The sequence below is a fragment of the Alosa pseudoharengus genome, unplaced genomic scaffold (genome assembly GCF_046254945.1).
Source record: "Alosa pseudoharengus isolate Yale_2024_CS ecotype anadromous, Long Island Sound unplaced genomic scaffold, YU_APseudo_1.1 YU_APseudo_1.1_scf_13, whole genome shotgun sequence".
Classification (NCBI taxonomy): Eukaryota; Metazoa; Chordata; class Actinopteri; order Clupeiformes; family Clupeidae; genus Alosa; species Alosa pseudoharengus.
In genome coordinates this window covers 18,928,324-18,942,005 of record NW_027468598.1, presented here as the reverse complement: position 1 = coordinate 18,942,005, position 13,682 = coordinate 18,928,324, and the positions used below count along the sequence as shown (strand labels likewise).

At 42.6% G+C, this 13,682-nt stretch overlaps 1 protein-coding gene across 1 annotated transcript in view; it reads right to left on the bottom strand.

Moving 5' to 3' along the window:
• Window positions 1-3,320: 3,320 nt before the first annotated feature.
• Window positions 3,321-13,682, bottom strand: part of LOC143121337 (neurobeachin-like) — a 280,660-nt gene continuing 270,298 nt past the window's right edge. The window contains exons 54-58 of the mRNA XM_076281696.1: window positions 13,219-13,389; window positions 7,904-8,005; window positions 7,502-7,698; window positions 6,294-6,445; window positions 3,321-4,865 (exon numbers count right to left, since the gene is read on the bottom strand). Coding sequence (XP_076137811.1) covers window positions 4,775-4,865; window positions 6,294-6,445; window positions 7,502-7,698; window positions 7,904-8,005; window positions 13,219-13,389 — 713 coding nt within the window. The 3' untranslated portion in view covers window positions 3,321-4,774. The remainder of the gene's footprint in view (window positions 4,866-6,293; window positions 6,446-7,501; window positions 7,699-7,903; window positions 8,006-13,218; window positions 13,390-13,682) is intronic.

The window sequence follows — 13,682 nt, the reverse complement described above, 5'->3', positions numbered from 1 at the left end:
ATCATGTATTTCTTAGCTATAGTCCACTTGGGGCAAACAGGATATAGCAAATGAGAGACTCAAGCACAGTAGTTAGTCTTTGTTGGGACAACACTGATGTCAGAGACAACACTGATGTATATGAATAGAGATTTTACAAATTTCAAGTGTCTGCAATATATGGGGCTATGTAGCATTTGAATGTGAAGATCTCCATTTTGCCTGAGTTGCCAGAGTTTTCCATGATTAAGGCAGAGTATGGTGGCCATAGCCAGAAACTGAATACATTTGTTGTCAGTATGATGGATACAATGCATTTAATGAACCATTTTATTCTGGTCTTGGGGTTGTGATCAGATGATTTTAGAGCCTCTCAATTGGGTTAAAAAAAGAAAAGTAAAATACTTTTGTAAAAGAAAAAGACAGAGAAGGAGAGCTACATGTAATTCTGGGCAAGCCCACAACAAATAACTAAGAGTATTAGTGACCGTCACAATACAGAAGTTAACAGTATATTGAATGTAATTGGTCCAAGTGACCAAATGTCACGATAGCACATAACATAATACTAAACAAAAGAAAAATAATTGTAGGTAGTGTAATTATCCAGTTGACCTGTACTCCTACTCTATATGTAAAAATGACACGTGTGAAATGATAGTTTAGTTCAGCGCGTGCTTCGAATAAAGTACAAATGAGATTAATTTTATGACCCATTTGATCTCCGAAAAGCGACAGTTCACTATTTTACTGCCTTGTCCTCTGAATGCGCTCTCAGCTAACATTCAAGCCACTTTACAATACCTACAGCTATACATTACACACTAAATACAGCTCTGGAAAAAAACTGACCATTGCAAGCGAATCATTTTTCTGGTTTTACTATGTATCCGTTTGTGTTTTAATGAAATTAACATTTTATTTCTTTCAAATTAGTTTTTATCTTTTTGTTTTCCAGAGCTGTATCTATTCTACCGTCAGACAATGTATACCAGTATCTAAACCAATGTTTCAGAGATTTTACAGATCATACATTCAGTTTTACATTTGACCGTCTGTTGTGTACAATTTTCATCTTTTTTGTGTAGACTGATCTGTGTATGTTAAGTGTATTATGAACATATTTCATTTGGTCCACTTTGTTCAGTGTGACGTTCAGAAGTGCTTTGGACCCAGTGGATGTCACTGTGGCCTAGTGCACACTCTTCAATCGAAGTCCCCCCCCCCCCTCCCCCCCATGTGCATGTGTGTAGGTGTGCTTTTGTAAGTGAATGACTAGTGCTCTCATACGTTTTTTTTTTCTGTTGTAGGTCCACTTGAGTGAATTTTTGGGTTTGGGTGTGTTTGTTTCTCCCACTGTAAAATGTGATCCCAAAAATGAACCGGTTCAAATAAATGCAGCACAAACAAGTTGACAATTCAGTTCAAATTAGCATATGTCACAGTGACAGAAGTTGACACATTACATGGCTGAATTTTAGCGACTGTAAATCGGGTGTGTATGACAAGCACAAGAAGGCATGTAGTTTTGCTATTTGCTATATGGCATGCATTTTCCTTTGTTAAGAGAAATGTTAAGATAATGTTTGTAATTGTCTATACATAACATTCTGTAGAAGAAAAAAAAAAACATGTGACAAGACACTGTATGCAGATTGATCCCAGAGTCTGTCTTAATGTAAGAGTGAGTGATGTAAGGAAATAAGGAATTAATCATTTCAGTGCATTTTCCTTGAATGTAGTATGGTCAATGGTCCATAGTACTCAGTCTCTTTGTGTTTCCATCTAGTAGTTTAAAGGCTTTCTGGACGACATTTGGAGGAGTGTAATACCATTGCTTCTATGTGCAGTAGCAGCCAACATTGGTGCACTCAGCCGAAAACCAAACATGAATAAACACATTTCCTTCATCTTGTGCGTGTGTCCGTGTGTCCGTGAACAAGTGCATGTGTCTTTGCTTTATTTTTACTTTTAGATTTCTTTTGAATATGATTTATAGTCATTGAAAAAACCCTGCATTCTAATATATGTTCAGTGCAGTGATTGGGCTTGTGAACAGAAGCTTAAAAATGTGAATCTACATTATAGAAGAATGCTCTGTAGTGTTAAGCTTTACTTTACTTTTGCCTTTTCAAAAATTACCTTGGCTATTGCTGTGAAATTAACCAAGAATCATAAATTGTCCCTTACAAAAAGTCAAGAACTGGCCGAAAATTCAGTTTATCACCTTTTATTATAAAAACAACCGAAGGAAATCATTTCAACTTATTGTACAGTTACCAATTTAGATATATCAGCATTAAGTTATGTTGAACAGCTTGAAACGAATACTGTGTAAACAATGAGCTTCAAATGTGTGACAAGTCAATAAAACAGCAGGTCTATAATAATAATAATAATAATAAAAACATGAAATCAATATTTTCAAAGCAGTAATACATAAATAATAAAATCACAACAAAAATATGGTTCATTAGCAAAACTCCCTCTTGTCACGCAAGATTCCCCGCTATATTCAAAATATCTTGCATCATTAACATTATTATCAAATCTAAAATATGATGCCCGAGAAACAAACAAAAAAGTCAAGTACACAGCACCATCCCTGTGCATCAGCAAATCCTGCATGCAAAGCCAAAGGGTAGTCTTTCTGCAGACACATGGAACAGAAAACACAGAGAAGGCAAAATTAAACAATTGCATATTGTTTAGTTTATCTTCAACTTCAACTTAAGATGGCATGTTTTACATGTGCATCATAAAACACGGTAACAGTAACTTACTCTATTCAAAAAATAGTTCAAAATCAGTTTTTGTTTGACAACTACTCTTTTGTGTATTGTGTTTTATTTAAATTGTTTACAGGACAAAATGCCAGTTGTCTATGCTGAGTCTTGAGTGTTTTTCATGATTTTACAAACAGATACTAATATTGCTTATTGCCTCATGGTTTTGAAACATAAAGTGTGATGGGTGGTGTGTGACACTAGAATGAACATAAGACAGTTTCTTACTGCAAAACGTGCTGTAGAACAACTAAGCACACACAGTTATGTGTGGTATGTTCTCAAGCATAATGGAGCTATGGCACGAAATTTAGTTGGGCCAACTCCCTTCCCATTACGTTCTCTCTCCCTCTCCAAATATGCTAACAATTGAGTGGTATCTCATCTGACTCTCTATGACAGTGTATCACGGTCAATCAGTCCATTTCCACCCACGACAAAAAATGCACACTGATATGTAAGTGAAACTAAAATTATAAATAAAAAAGTAAATAAAATATCAAATTACATATAATTACATCCACTGATGTCCATTCTTCCCCTTCCTGCCCCAATCTAAATGACTGGCACCTGCCAAAAGTTTTATGTACCTTGTTTGTATCCTATTTTCTTTACCATGACAGTCTACAACTAAATCACTAGATCACTATATAAAAAGGAGTGGAACTACACAGTCATGGTAGTAGTCTGCAAATTGTCACCCTTCAGCTCTCACCATTTACACATTTGGATTAAATTGTCAGTGAGTGTGATGTAATTGTTGCATGTCTTATGTTGTGTATAAAAAAAAATAGAAAGAAACGGCATATAGCAAAACAAACAAACAAAAAAAGCAGCACTGTGCAAAAATTTCCTGCTGATTATGTTTGCGATACATTGTAGACTCGGGGAACATGAAATGCTTTCACAAATGACCGGTCACTTTGAATTTGGTTAAAGGAAGTGGCCTAGAAACAGTTACATACTCGTTATTACAAATGGGTTTCTTGTTTGGCGGGAGACCACCATTGAGCGGATGGGCACTGTCACAACAGCAGACGTTCAGACAGACAAGAGACTCTGCGTGCTGAAATGTGGCCTCAATGATGGAGCCTGGTGGACTATGGCAAAGACAGCACAGACGCAATGATAAAACGTTTACACACTAAAACTAACAGTATTGGAGCATTTGCACAACAAGGTCTCCTACTTCCCCCAGTATTCTCTAAGGAGAAGAAATATAGTCATTCTCTCAGGACCATTATATAATGCTTACAGTATTCATATTTCAAATCATAACAGGAGAGAAATGAAATATGTCCTTTAGCAGTGATGGCAAGTGGTGCATCTGGCATACAAATGTGTAGTGTATAAATGTTGGTTATAGATCTTTTGTCTGCTGTTTTAAGTATTGTATTTCACAGTCTGGAACATAGTATGGACATAGAATTCAGGTAGAATGAAAAAAAAAAAGTTTATCATGTTTTTTTGTCATTATTCTCTGCAAACTGCATAAAATTGAACTTATATAATACTTAAGAATTTAGAATTCCCAACTTTTTCCGTTAGATGTCTTTTTTTTTTTGCTCCCTCAAGTCCTTCTACGTCTCCTTATACGGAGATTTGGAGATTTCTGCACCGCTGCCAAAGACAGAACAGCTCAGCAGGCATCCCGGAGGACGTGATGTAGATGCACTGGGGTCCAGAGTCTCACTGATGGCATCTGCTGGTCATCTCTCATGGATTTCACACCAAAGGCGCCAAAAGATCAACAATCTCTCCCGACATCTTTCACATTTCTCTATCCATTTTCCTTTTTCTGTTCCTTTGTGTTCTATCGCTCCATTTTCATTCTCTGCTGTACTTAAGTTGAGCCCGGTGGGCTCCTGTGCCCACACCCTGCTCATTGGCGGCGGTAGCTGCCTCCCTAGCTCCCTGGTGTGGTCCTCCTCCTCCTCCTCCGCCTCCTCCTCCTCCTCCTCCTCCTCCATCTGCCCCCTCCTGTCCTGGGTATTCCCTCTCCTCGTCTCTCAGTAGCGGTTCTGGTGCTCGTAGTGCCAGCGGTTGAAGTCGATGTTGAATGCCACGATGCTACCAGACGCCATGCCAGTGATTAAAGTCCTGTGATGGGGGGGGGAAACACATGAATCAAGTTTGTGTATATGTGTGTGGGTGTCTGAGAGAGAAAGAGACAGAGTGAGAGACATAGAGAGTGAGAGAGAGTGTGTGTGTGTGTGTGTGTGTGTGTGTGTGTGTGTGTGTGTGTGTGTGTGTGTGTTTGCACATGTGTCTCTGTGTGCATGTGTGTGTTGTAAGTGCTCACACATGTCTTACATGCACATCAACATGTGACCGTGCCTGTAGTGCTGACAACTAGGGGAATTCTGCAGGAATAACAGAGCTTCCTGTTACTGCCACCCCCTCCTGGTAATGAATTAAGCTGCACTCAGGGGTCAGCAGTAAAAGTGACTGTAAATTACGGGCTGGGGGGGGGGGGGCTGCTTCTGGTGCCTCAGGGCCCAGCAGCAGCAATGGGGGCATCTGGCCTTGTGACTGTGGCATTCAGGGGCACCGAGCCCACCGCAGCCAGGGTCATGGGGGAACACACACCCTCGGGCCAGTTAGAGTAGAGGGCATCTGGGGCGCTCGGACATACCACTGTATACTCCCTCAGGCTTTTTAATTCTCTTAGCGTGGACATCAGGGGCAAGCATAGGAGAGTGTACAGTAGAGATGTATGTGTCCTGATATAGCTCTGTATTAGTTGGTGCTTTTGCAATTCCTCCTTTTCACTTCAAAAAAGGGCTGAAATGTGGAGGTTAAATGTGGCTTGTTGTTCAGAAACTGGGCCTCGTGTATGTTCTGTTGAATCTAATTCTGAAGAAGTGCTTCTTTTGGAAGCAATAGACAAGTGTGTTGCATGTTTTGCTTTGATGCTAAATGATGTGCACTTAAATAGATCTGCTCTGACTGTGGCACATTTCACACATCTGCTGGATGGCCCCTTAATCAGGAACAGGGTCAGTCCTGAGTCAGATGCAACAACGACTCTCATTAAAACCAACACAGAGTGTGTGTGTGTGTGTGAATGCATGTGTGTCTTGAAGAGTGTTTTGAAAAGCGCTAAATGTATTATTATTATTATTATTATTATTATTATTATTATTATTATTATTATGTGAGAGCATTTGCGCACAATACCTCTCGTATGACTTTACTTTAACAGCCTCTCATTGTCTCTATGGCAACCTGTTTCTATTTAAGGCAAACAAAGGGGGGCAGTCTTGATGCTTTGTTTCTGCAACCCCCGCCCCACACACACACACACACACACACACACTCTTAAATGCGCACTGACAGCCATGAAATGAGCACGGCCACATCTACAGCCCTTTCATCTACAGCATTAACCCCTTTATATCTCACACTCGACAACACACTTCCGCCAAACGACCGCCGCACGTCCCTCGCCATTTGTCTCGTCTGCTCAGACGGGCTGTTATCGTTGTGCGGCGGCGGCGGCGCTGACGGGCAGTGGCGGTGGCTCACCTCTGGTCGTGCGACAGGTCCATGGCGCGGATGCCGGCGTCGCAGCCGGGGTAGATGTAGAGCTGCTTGAAGTCACAGGCCTGCCACACCTCCACCACGCCATTGTCTCCACCCGTCACCAGGTTCTGCCCGTCGCTGCTCAGGAGGATGGCCTGGGGGAAAGAGTTTAGCCAGGTTACTACGGACTTGTGGTGCAGGACACAACTACCACAAGGGGCCTTCACTGCACTGAAAAAGAAAGATTGAGAGCTATGCATGCAATCTACAACAGTCACATTTCCTGGGAGGGTGATTTGGGTAGTTCTACACAGAATTCTGGACAGGTTCTAGCTTCTAACTATAGCTATGTTTACCAAAAAACAAATGGACAAAAATAACAAGGCATTTAGCTGACCTCAGACCTATCACACCAATCTTAAAATTGGATCATTTAAAAAAAAAAATCCTTAAAAACATCTATAGTTCTTTGAGGGAATAAGCTAAGAAGCCTGTCAGAATTCTACATTACAGACTTGTTCTAGGTTAAGGTCGCTTCTATTTTCAACATTCAATTTTCACTTTATTTCAAGAATGTTCACATACGCTGTCTTTGTACTGATATAAATGGGAGAAATATACTAAATGTGAACAGTCTTTTTTCTTGATCGAAGTCATTGTTTGTAAACTAATAAATTTCCTCTTGGCAGCTGTAAATTCCTTTTATTCATTCTGAACTCATGAATGTGCGATTGTCTGATAGCTTCTGACTTGCCTTGTGACAATGTCTGCTTTTATATTTCAGCGAGTATTTTCCTCAAGATTCTTCCATTTAAGGCATTACAACAAAAACAGGAAAAGATCCAAATCTACTCAGAGGTGTAGCATTCTGCTCAATCTCACAGCATTTCAAACCAATCTGATAAAAGCGTCTCCTTTTCTGCTTACTCACACACCCTGCTCTCTTCAGTCACGTCCATTTCTCCTGGACAGACAGGGGATTGCGATATCACATAACAAAACCTCAAAACAAACCCAACTCCACAGAAGTCCAGACCCAAACTCCATTATCTGACACTGCCCACTTCATTCCAAACGTTCCAGTGCTTCAAGTGTGACAGAATTATAAACTATTCTGTGTGCGACCTGTGAGATTAAATAAATAAAAGCTGTGTGTGTGCGATCCCTCTCCCTGCTGACGGCTGTTGTGTGGGGAGTGCTTTTTGGCTCACCCGCGTGGAGTCGTTGAGGTCCATCTGGGCCAGCAGTTTGCCGTTGATGCTGAAGTTGCAGAAGTGTCCGCGCTCGTAGTAGATGATGCAGTGGCCTTCGCTGGACACAGAGATGAGGCGCGGAAGGGCGCAGAGCTCGGTGCCCTCCAGGGCCCGCAGCAGGTCCCCAGTGATGGTGTGCACCAGGCATGGACCCTCTGCAGGGCCACACACACACACACACATACACACACACAAATGCACGCACACACGCATACGTACACACGCATACGTACACATACACACACACACACATATACATACACATACACAAAAAACACATAAGAAGGGTCTTCAGGGCTTTAATAGGATATAAGGGTAAGACATGTCTTATGTTGAGTGCGGTGCTTTCTTTTCACTGACCCCTGGCTCCGCTGATGACGAGGCCCAGTTCAGCACACACGGACACACACACCACCTCGTGGTCGTGACCTGTCAGGACTGCCCGGGGAGCCGGGTAGTCACCTGCAGATGCAAGAGAAGTAACAAAACAAAGAAATTACACCTCAAACAAGTCTTTCTGATGTGGCCTCTATGCACTGGGTCAGGCTACCATCTTGCTGCTAGCTAAGGAGATCCATTGTGATGAAACGCTGAGAAAACAGAGAGTCTGAAGAGAGACACCTCTGAACTCCTTGGTCAACAATATGGCAAATATTCCGCACCTCCTCTAAGACTTCCTTACAGCCTAACACACAAGACCCAAAATTGAATTCAACACAATAGTTTTTTCAGCACCATTGTCTGCAGTGCATTCATATTTCCCACTTTAGCATGGCTTGAATATTGGACAATGCACATTTAACTCACATAGTTTGAGTTCATCTCACCCTATCATTATTCACCACTTAAGTTGAACCTCGCCATAAGTGCATTTTCACTTGTTGTGTTTGACCCAGTTATCTATAGAAGAATCAATAGGCCAGAAGTGTATATCTCCGTGCGGGTCCATGACGTGTGCTGGTGTGCTGCTGTGTGCTGCCTGCTGGTGGGTGCTGTCCATCAAGCCCTGTGGATTGCAGCAATAAAGCTGTCCCCTCGAGAGCACGGACTGACACACGCCTGCTGCCTCCACCCACCCCTTTAATTGTCATGGAAATGAGGTGTGTGTGTGTGTATCAGCTGGATGTGTGTGTGTGTGTGTGTGTGTGTGTGTGTGTGTGTGTGTGTGTGTGTGTGTGTGTGTGTGTGTGTGTATGTGCTTGTGTGTCTGTGTTCATGTCAATATGTATGCCAACATGCAATTGTGTGTGCACTTATTCATGCATTTGATATGAGCGTGTTTGTTTGGTGTAAATGTGTGTGTGTGTGTGTGTGTGTGTGTGCATGTTGTGTCTGTGCCGGGGTGTGTGTGTATCACATGATGCCACAGGCGACTAGGCTTCTTCCTCTCTGTCACATGATTGATGAGGAGAAGGGGAGAGGTTAGTGGGCTATTTCCAAAGGCACCTGACCACACCCACACCAGCTGATGGGCGTGGCAGACGCACACACACACACACACACACAGCTCCATCATGCTGTGCGACAGCTCTGTTTTTAAAGCATCCCCATTCGGCTTTGCATCGCTGAAAACCAATTTCTATACTTAATCAGCTTGAGAAAATATACACACTTTCTGGTTAATAGCAGGCTCAGAAAACGAATAAAGTTGAACATTTTCAAGCTTTTCATGAAACTTCCTTGATCTGTAACAAGTGCCATTATAAAGCCAGAGGGCCCTGATGAAACAGTGTAAAGAGCTTTGTACATCACCAATGAGATATTGATGTCTCAGAGCTCACAGAAATACTACAGACAGCACCAAATAAATACTCATATGAAAGAGAGGTCAGCCACAGAAAGAAACATGGTGGCAGTTTTGACTGGTGCATCCGAAATGTAAAGTTGACAAGTAAAGCACTCATCTTGGCGAATGATCTCTGCAGGTTCACGGGCAAGTGAATGCACACGTCAGTGAAGTTTAACACTCTGGTCCAAGTGGAACAGCATTACAAAGGCAGAGAGCCCTGTGGTGTAATCAACTTCATTAGTGACATAAGGAGCTGTGGTGTCATTAGCTAAAGAGATCAATGGTGATCTTCATCACTGTAGTAAACATGATCCTCTGGAGGATAGACTTTAGCCGCAAACACTCCATACCACAGCTTCTCCACAGCGGTTTCAGATGCAGTTACACAATCACACCAACCAAGGAGGAGAGAGGAGAGTGTGCTCTGGTGATGCTATAGTACTTTTGGTAACACTTTACTTGACAGTATCGACATAAGAGTGACATGACACTGTCATGACACATGAAACCTAACCCTAACCCTACCCTAATCCTAACCTCTAACCCTTATCCTATAACCCCAACCCCAACCCTAACCCTAATTCTAAACCTAACCCTAACTCTAACCCTAACTTGTTATGAGAAAAACCGAACGTCACTTAACAGAAGCGTTATGTCATAAATGTTTATGACTTGTTTATGACACGTTCATGGCAGTGTCATGTCACTCTTATGTCGACACTGTCAAGTAAAATGTAACCATACTTTTTCATCGACAAATATTTGGCCTAAAACTAGTCTCCCTCTCTCTACAGAAGGTGTGCGAGATGTGTCATTTTATGCCATTTTATTTAGAGAAATATGATTCTTTGGGTCACTGCTTACATGAGTTGACCACAGCATGTGGGTCTGATGGATTGTGTCACTATGAGAAGTATTAGACAGTACATCCCGCTGATGCCATGTTGAGAACCGGCTGTGTGCAGTGACAATCAATACAGAATCTGCCACTGCAGCCTAAGAGTACATGAGTGCTGATTCAGAACGAATGTCCATCTCTTCCACCTGCAGACCTCCCTACACTGGGGACCCAGGGGTGCGATCGATGGAGGGGTCCAGGGCCGATGGCTGCTTGTCAGGCCCGGCGTGGAGCAGCAGGGATGGGGGACGGGACATGTGTCAGAGCCGGGCTCTCTGGGGACCGGGAGCGGAGAGGCTCCACAGAGGGGCTCTTTGCCACTCACCTGCCCTCACTTCATCCCACCTCGCCTCGGCCTCACAAAAGAATTCAATCAGACCGGCACCGGGGCCCGCTCCAATACGGACATGCTGGGGGGGGGGGGGTGTCCCAGGGGCCAACACTGAGAGTGCAGCCACAATTACTTTGAACTACCACACACACACACACACACACACACATAATACAGGTCTGAAAGGCAGAGGGTCTGATTGAGCTGAGACTGATTTTAATTATCAACCATTTAAAATACACGCCGCAGAGCTGGCCCCCTTTTCTTCCCGCACGCCTGCAAAATCAATTTCTGCCACCACCGCTACCACTACCCAGGGGGGAGCCGCACGCCATCCAGGACAGGACGGGGCGAACGGAGAGAGAGAGAGAGAGAGAAAGAGAGAGAGAGAACGAGAGAGACAGAGAGAGAGAGAAAGAGAGAGAGAGAGCTCTGAATATTCACACCACGTCCCCATTCTGCTCCATGGAGCCATGCCTTTGTCAGGAGTATAACACGCATGAAATGACCCCCACATGCTCCCGTTGCTCTCAGGGGGACCAGCGGATACTGCAATTACTTTGCAGGGTGGAAAAGGAACGATAGTAGCCACGTTGCCATGGCTGGTTACGGGTAGGTTTCATGGCCAGGGCTTGAGCTGCGAAGACCGAGACCAAAATCTGTGTTGACGGTGGACAATTTTAAAGATTAAATATTCCCATGAAATTCAGTTGTGTCTGGGGAAAAGAGGGGGCTCTGGGACTTTTGTGTTTGACTGCTTTGTGTTGGTGTGAAACATTCCAAATGCCCAAGTCCTTTGTATCAACTTGAAGCATTTTGAGTCACAGGCGAAACAATATTTTTAACAACAATATATCTTAAATCAGAAAATCAGATTTTTTTAAATGTATTCCAAGCTATGATTACAAAAGACACAGCAATGTTGTGCTCAGGAATTCTTACAACAGCTTCTGCAATAGCCATAAACAGCCACTAGAGTGCACTCTGGTGATCACTTCCACGTTTTGCTTCCCAGCACCTTAATCTGTCTCCCATAATGCTTCCAGCGATTTGCCTAGCAGTCTGTCTTTGGGCCCAAAGCTCCATTACAGTATGCATGTAATTGTGTTTATAATCATTACATACAAGGCAAAACAAAACAAATAGGACACCCAACTTCCTTTCTACATCCTAATCATCTGTCTCAATGATTCAGTGACAAACACTATTACATCTGATAAACACCACAAACGGAACTTACGAATCCTATAAGAAAGAAACAATCTCAACAACTTCATCTATCACAGCAGTTTGCAACAGTTTCCAGTTTTCATCATTCCTCGGAGACATTCAAGATAAAAAATTTTCAGGATTTGCACTGCGTAATGTGCTACCGGCTCATGGTCTGGTGGAAGGTGCATGGTAAGCACTACTGGTGCTAATATCTTGGGAATTGTGTTTTCCTCTCTTGGCTACTTGAGTGGGTCTGCACGCTGCTAATTGGAGGCAACCATGCTGAAATTCTTAATTAACTGTCTGAGCTACTCCAGAGTTAATTATAAAACACTCACACCTAAACCACAGCGCCTGACACTTGGAAACGCAGGATCACACACACACACACACGCACACACACACACACACACACACACACACACACACACACACACACACACATACACACACACACATACACACACACACACACACACACACACATACACACACACCAATATACTGATTGCTAATTTGTTGTTTGCAGTTGGAAGTCCAATAATAGGCGAACTGAAAAGAGACGTGGAAATTAGAGACACAGAATCACAGGCTACAAATTCAGCTCTCATTAGTCCAGTGAAAAAAAATGGACCAAAGAAACACTGCACCGTAAAAAAAGGCATGATTTTCACTGACTGATCAAAATTAGGAAATGGATGACATGAGGTTTTCCACTGACCAGACCCTCTGCATTAACATTCCCCACAGTGAACAACATGCATCTGTGTACTTCTTTGACTTTGTTGCAGATCTACAGTAGCTCTGGTCAATGGATCCTATACCTCTCTGACTTGTGATTTATGTACGCATGTTCTCATATTGTCATTTTCACCTATTGTCCTACAGAGACTGGCCTTTAACAAAGAAGGTGGTTGTGACGGTGCATCTGTATGGAAAGCATAATTGCTTGGTAGCCATCGATATAAACCATAAGAGTGAAAATGATTAATGTGAATTCAACAGGGTGGATTGTGTTTTTCTGTATGGAGCGCTCTATCAGACACAGGTGAAACAAAAAAAAATGCCCTCAGAGAAAAAAATAGCATTGCCTAACAGAAAAAAATACACTTATGGTGGAAACATTTTGTTTTGTTTGAAAATAGGAGAAAAACAAACATCTGTGGCATGTAACAGATGACACAAAGATATCTACTACCATCTATTTAGGCATGTGCAAATTAGAGCAATTAAGACAAGCAATGGCAACGTATGCCGTGTTAAATAATATTATTCAATGAAATCCATGGCATTTCTGCTAGCCGAAGCTTATGTACAGCTAATTTTGGTCCGGAGTTTTGCCATGACAGAATTAATCCTCTCCATACCATTTCTCTGAACCTGGTGTGTGTTATATTTCTCTATATGTTTCTTTGTAAGTCGCTGTGACGGTGCCACTGGCTCACTGTTGTTGGGGTTGTCTCCGATGATGTGGTGGCGTCCACTCCAGTACCAAAGCAGCAGTGTGGCGTCTCTGGAGCCTGACACAATGTAACAGTCGCCCCCGATGTAGGACTCGGAGCGGGCCAGACACGTCACCACGTCCCAGTGGCCGAACACGATCTGGGTGAGTTTGCCTGAGAGCGGAAAGGCACATATTCAGGTGAGGCAGAGGACAGCAGCTTAGGTAACATGAATGGGTTCTGATATGAAGATATCCATTTCATTTCATTTCATTCATTTCTTACAAAGAGAGACCATTTCAAGAAGAAATACAGAGTTCTACAAACTCAAATATCTCAAGTATTGCTCTTATTTAAAAAAGAAAAGATTTATACAACGTTATTAGCAGACTGTTACAGATATGAGGAAGAAACCAGGGTTAAGTCCTCTATGGATCAGTTAGAGTAAACAGAGAACAAAAAAACAA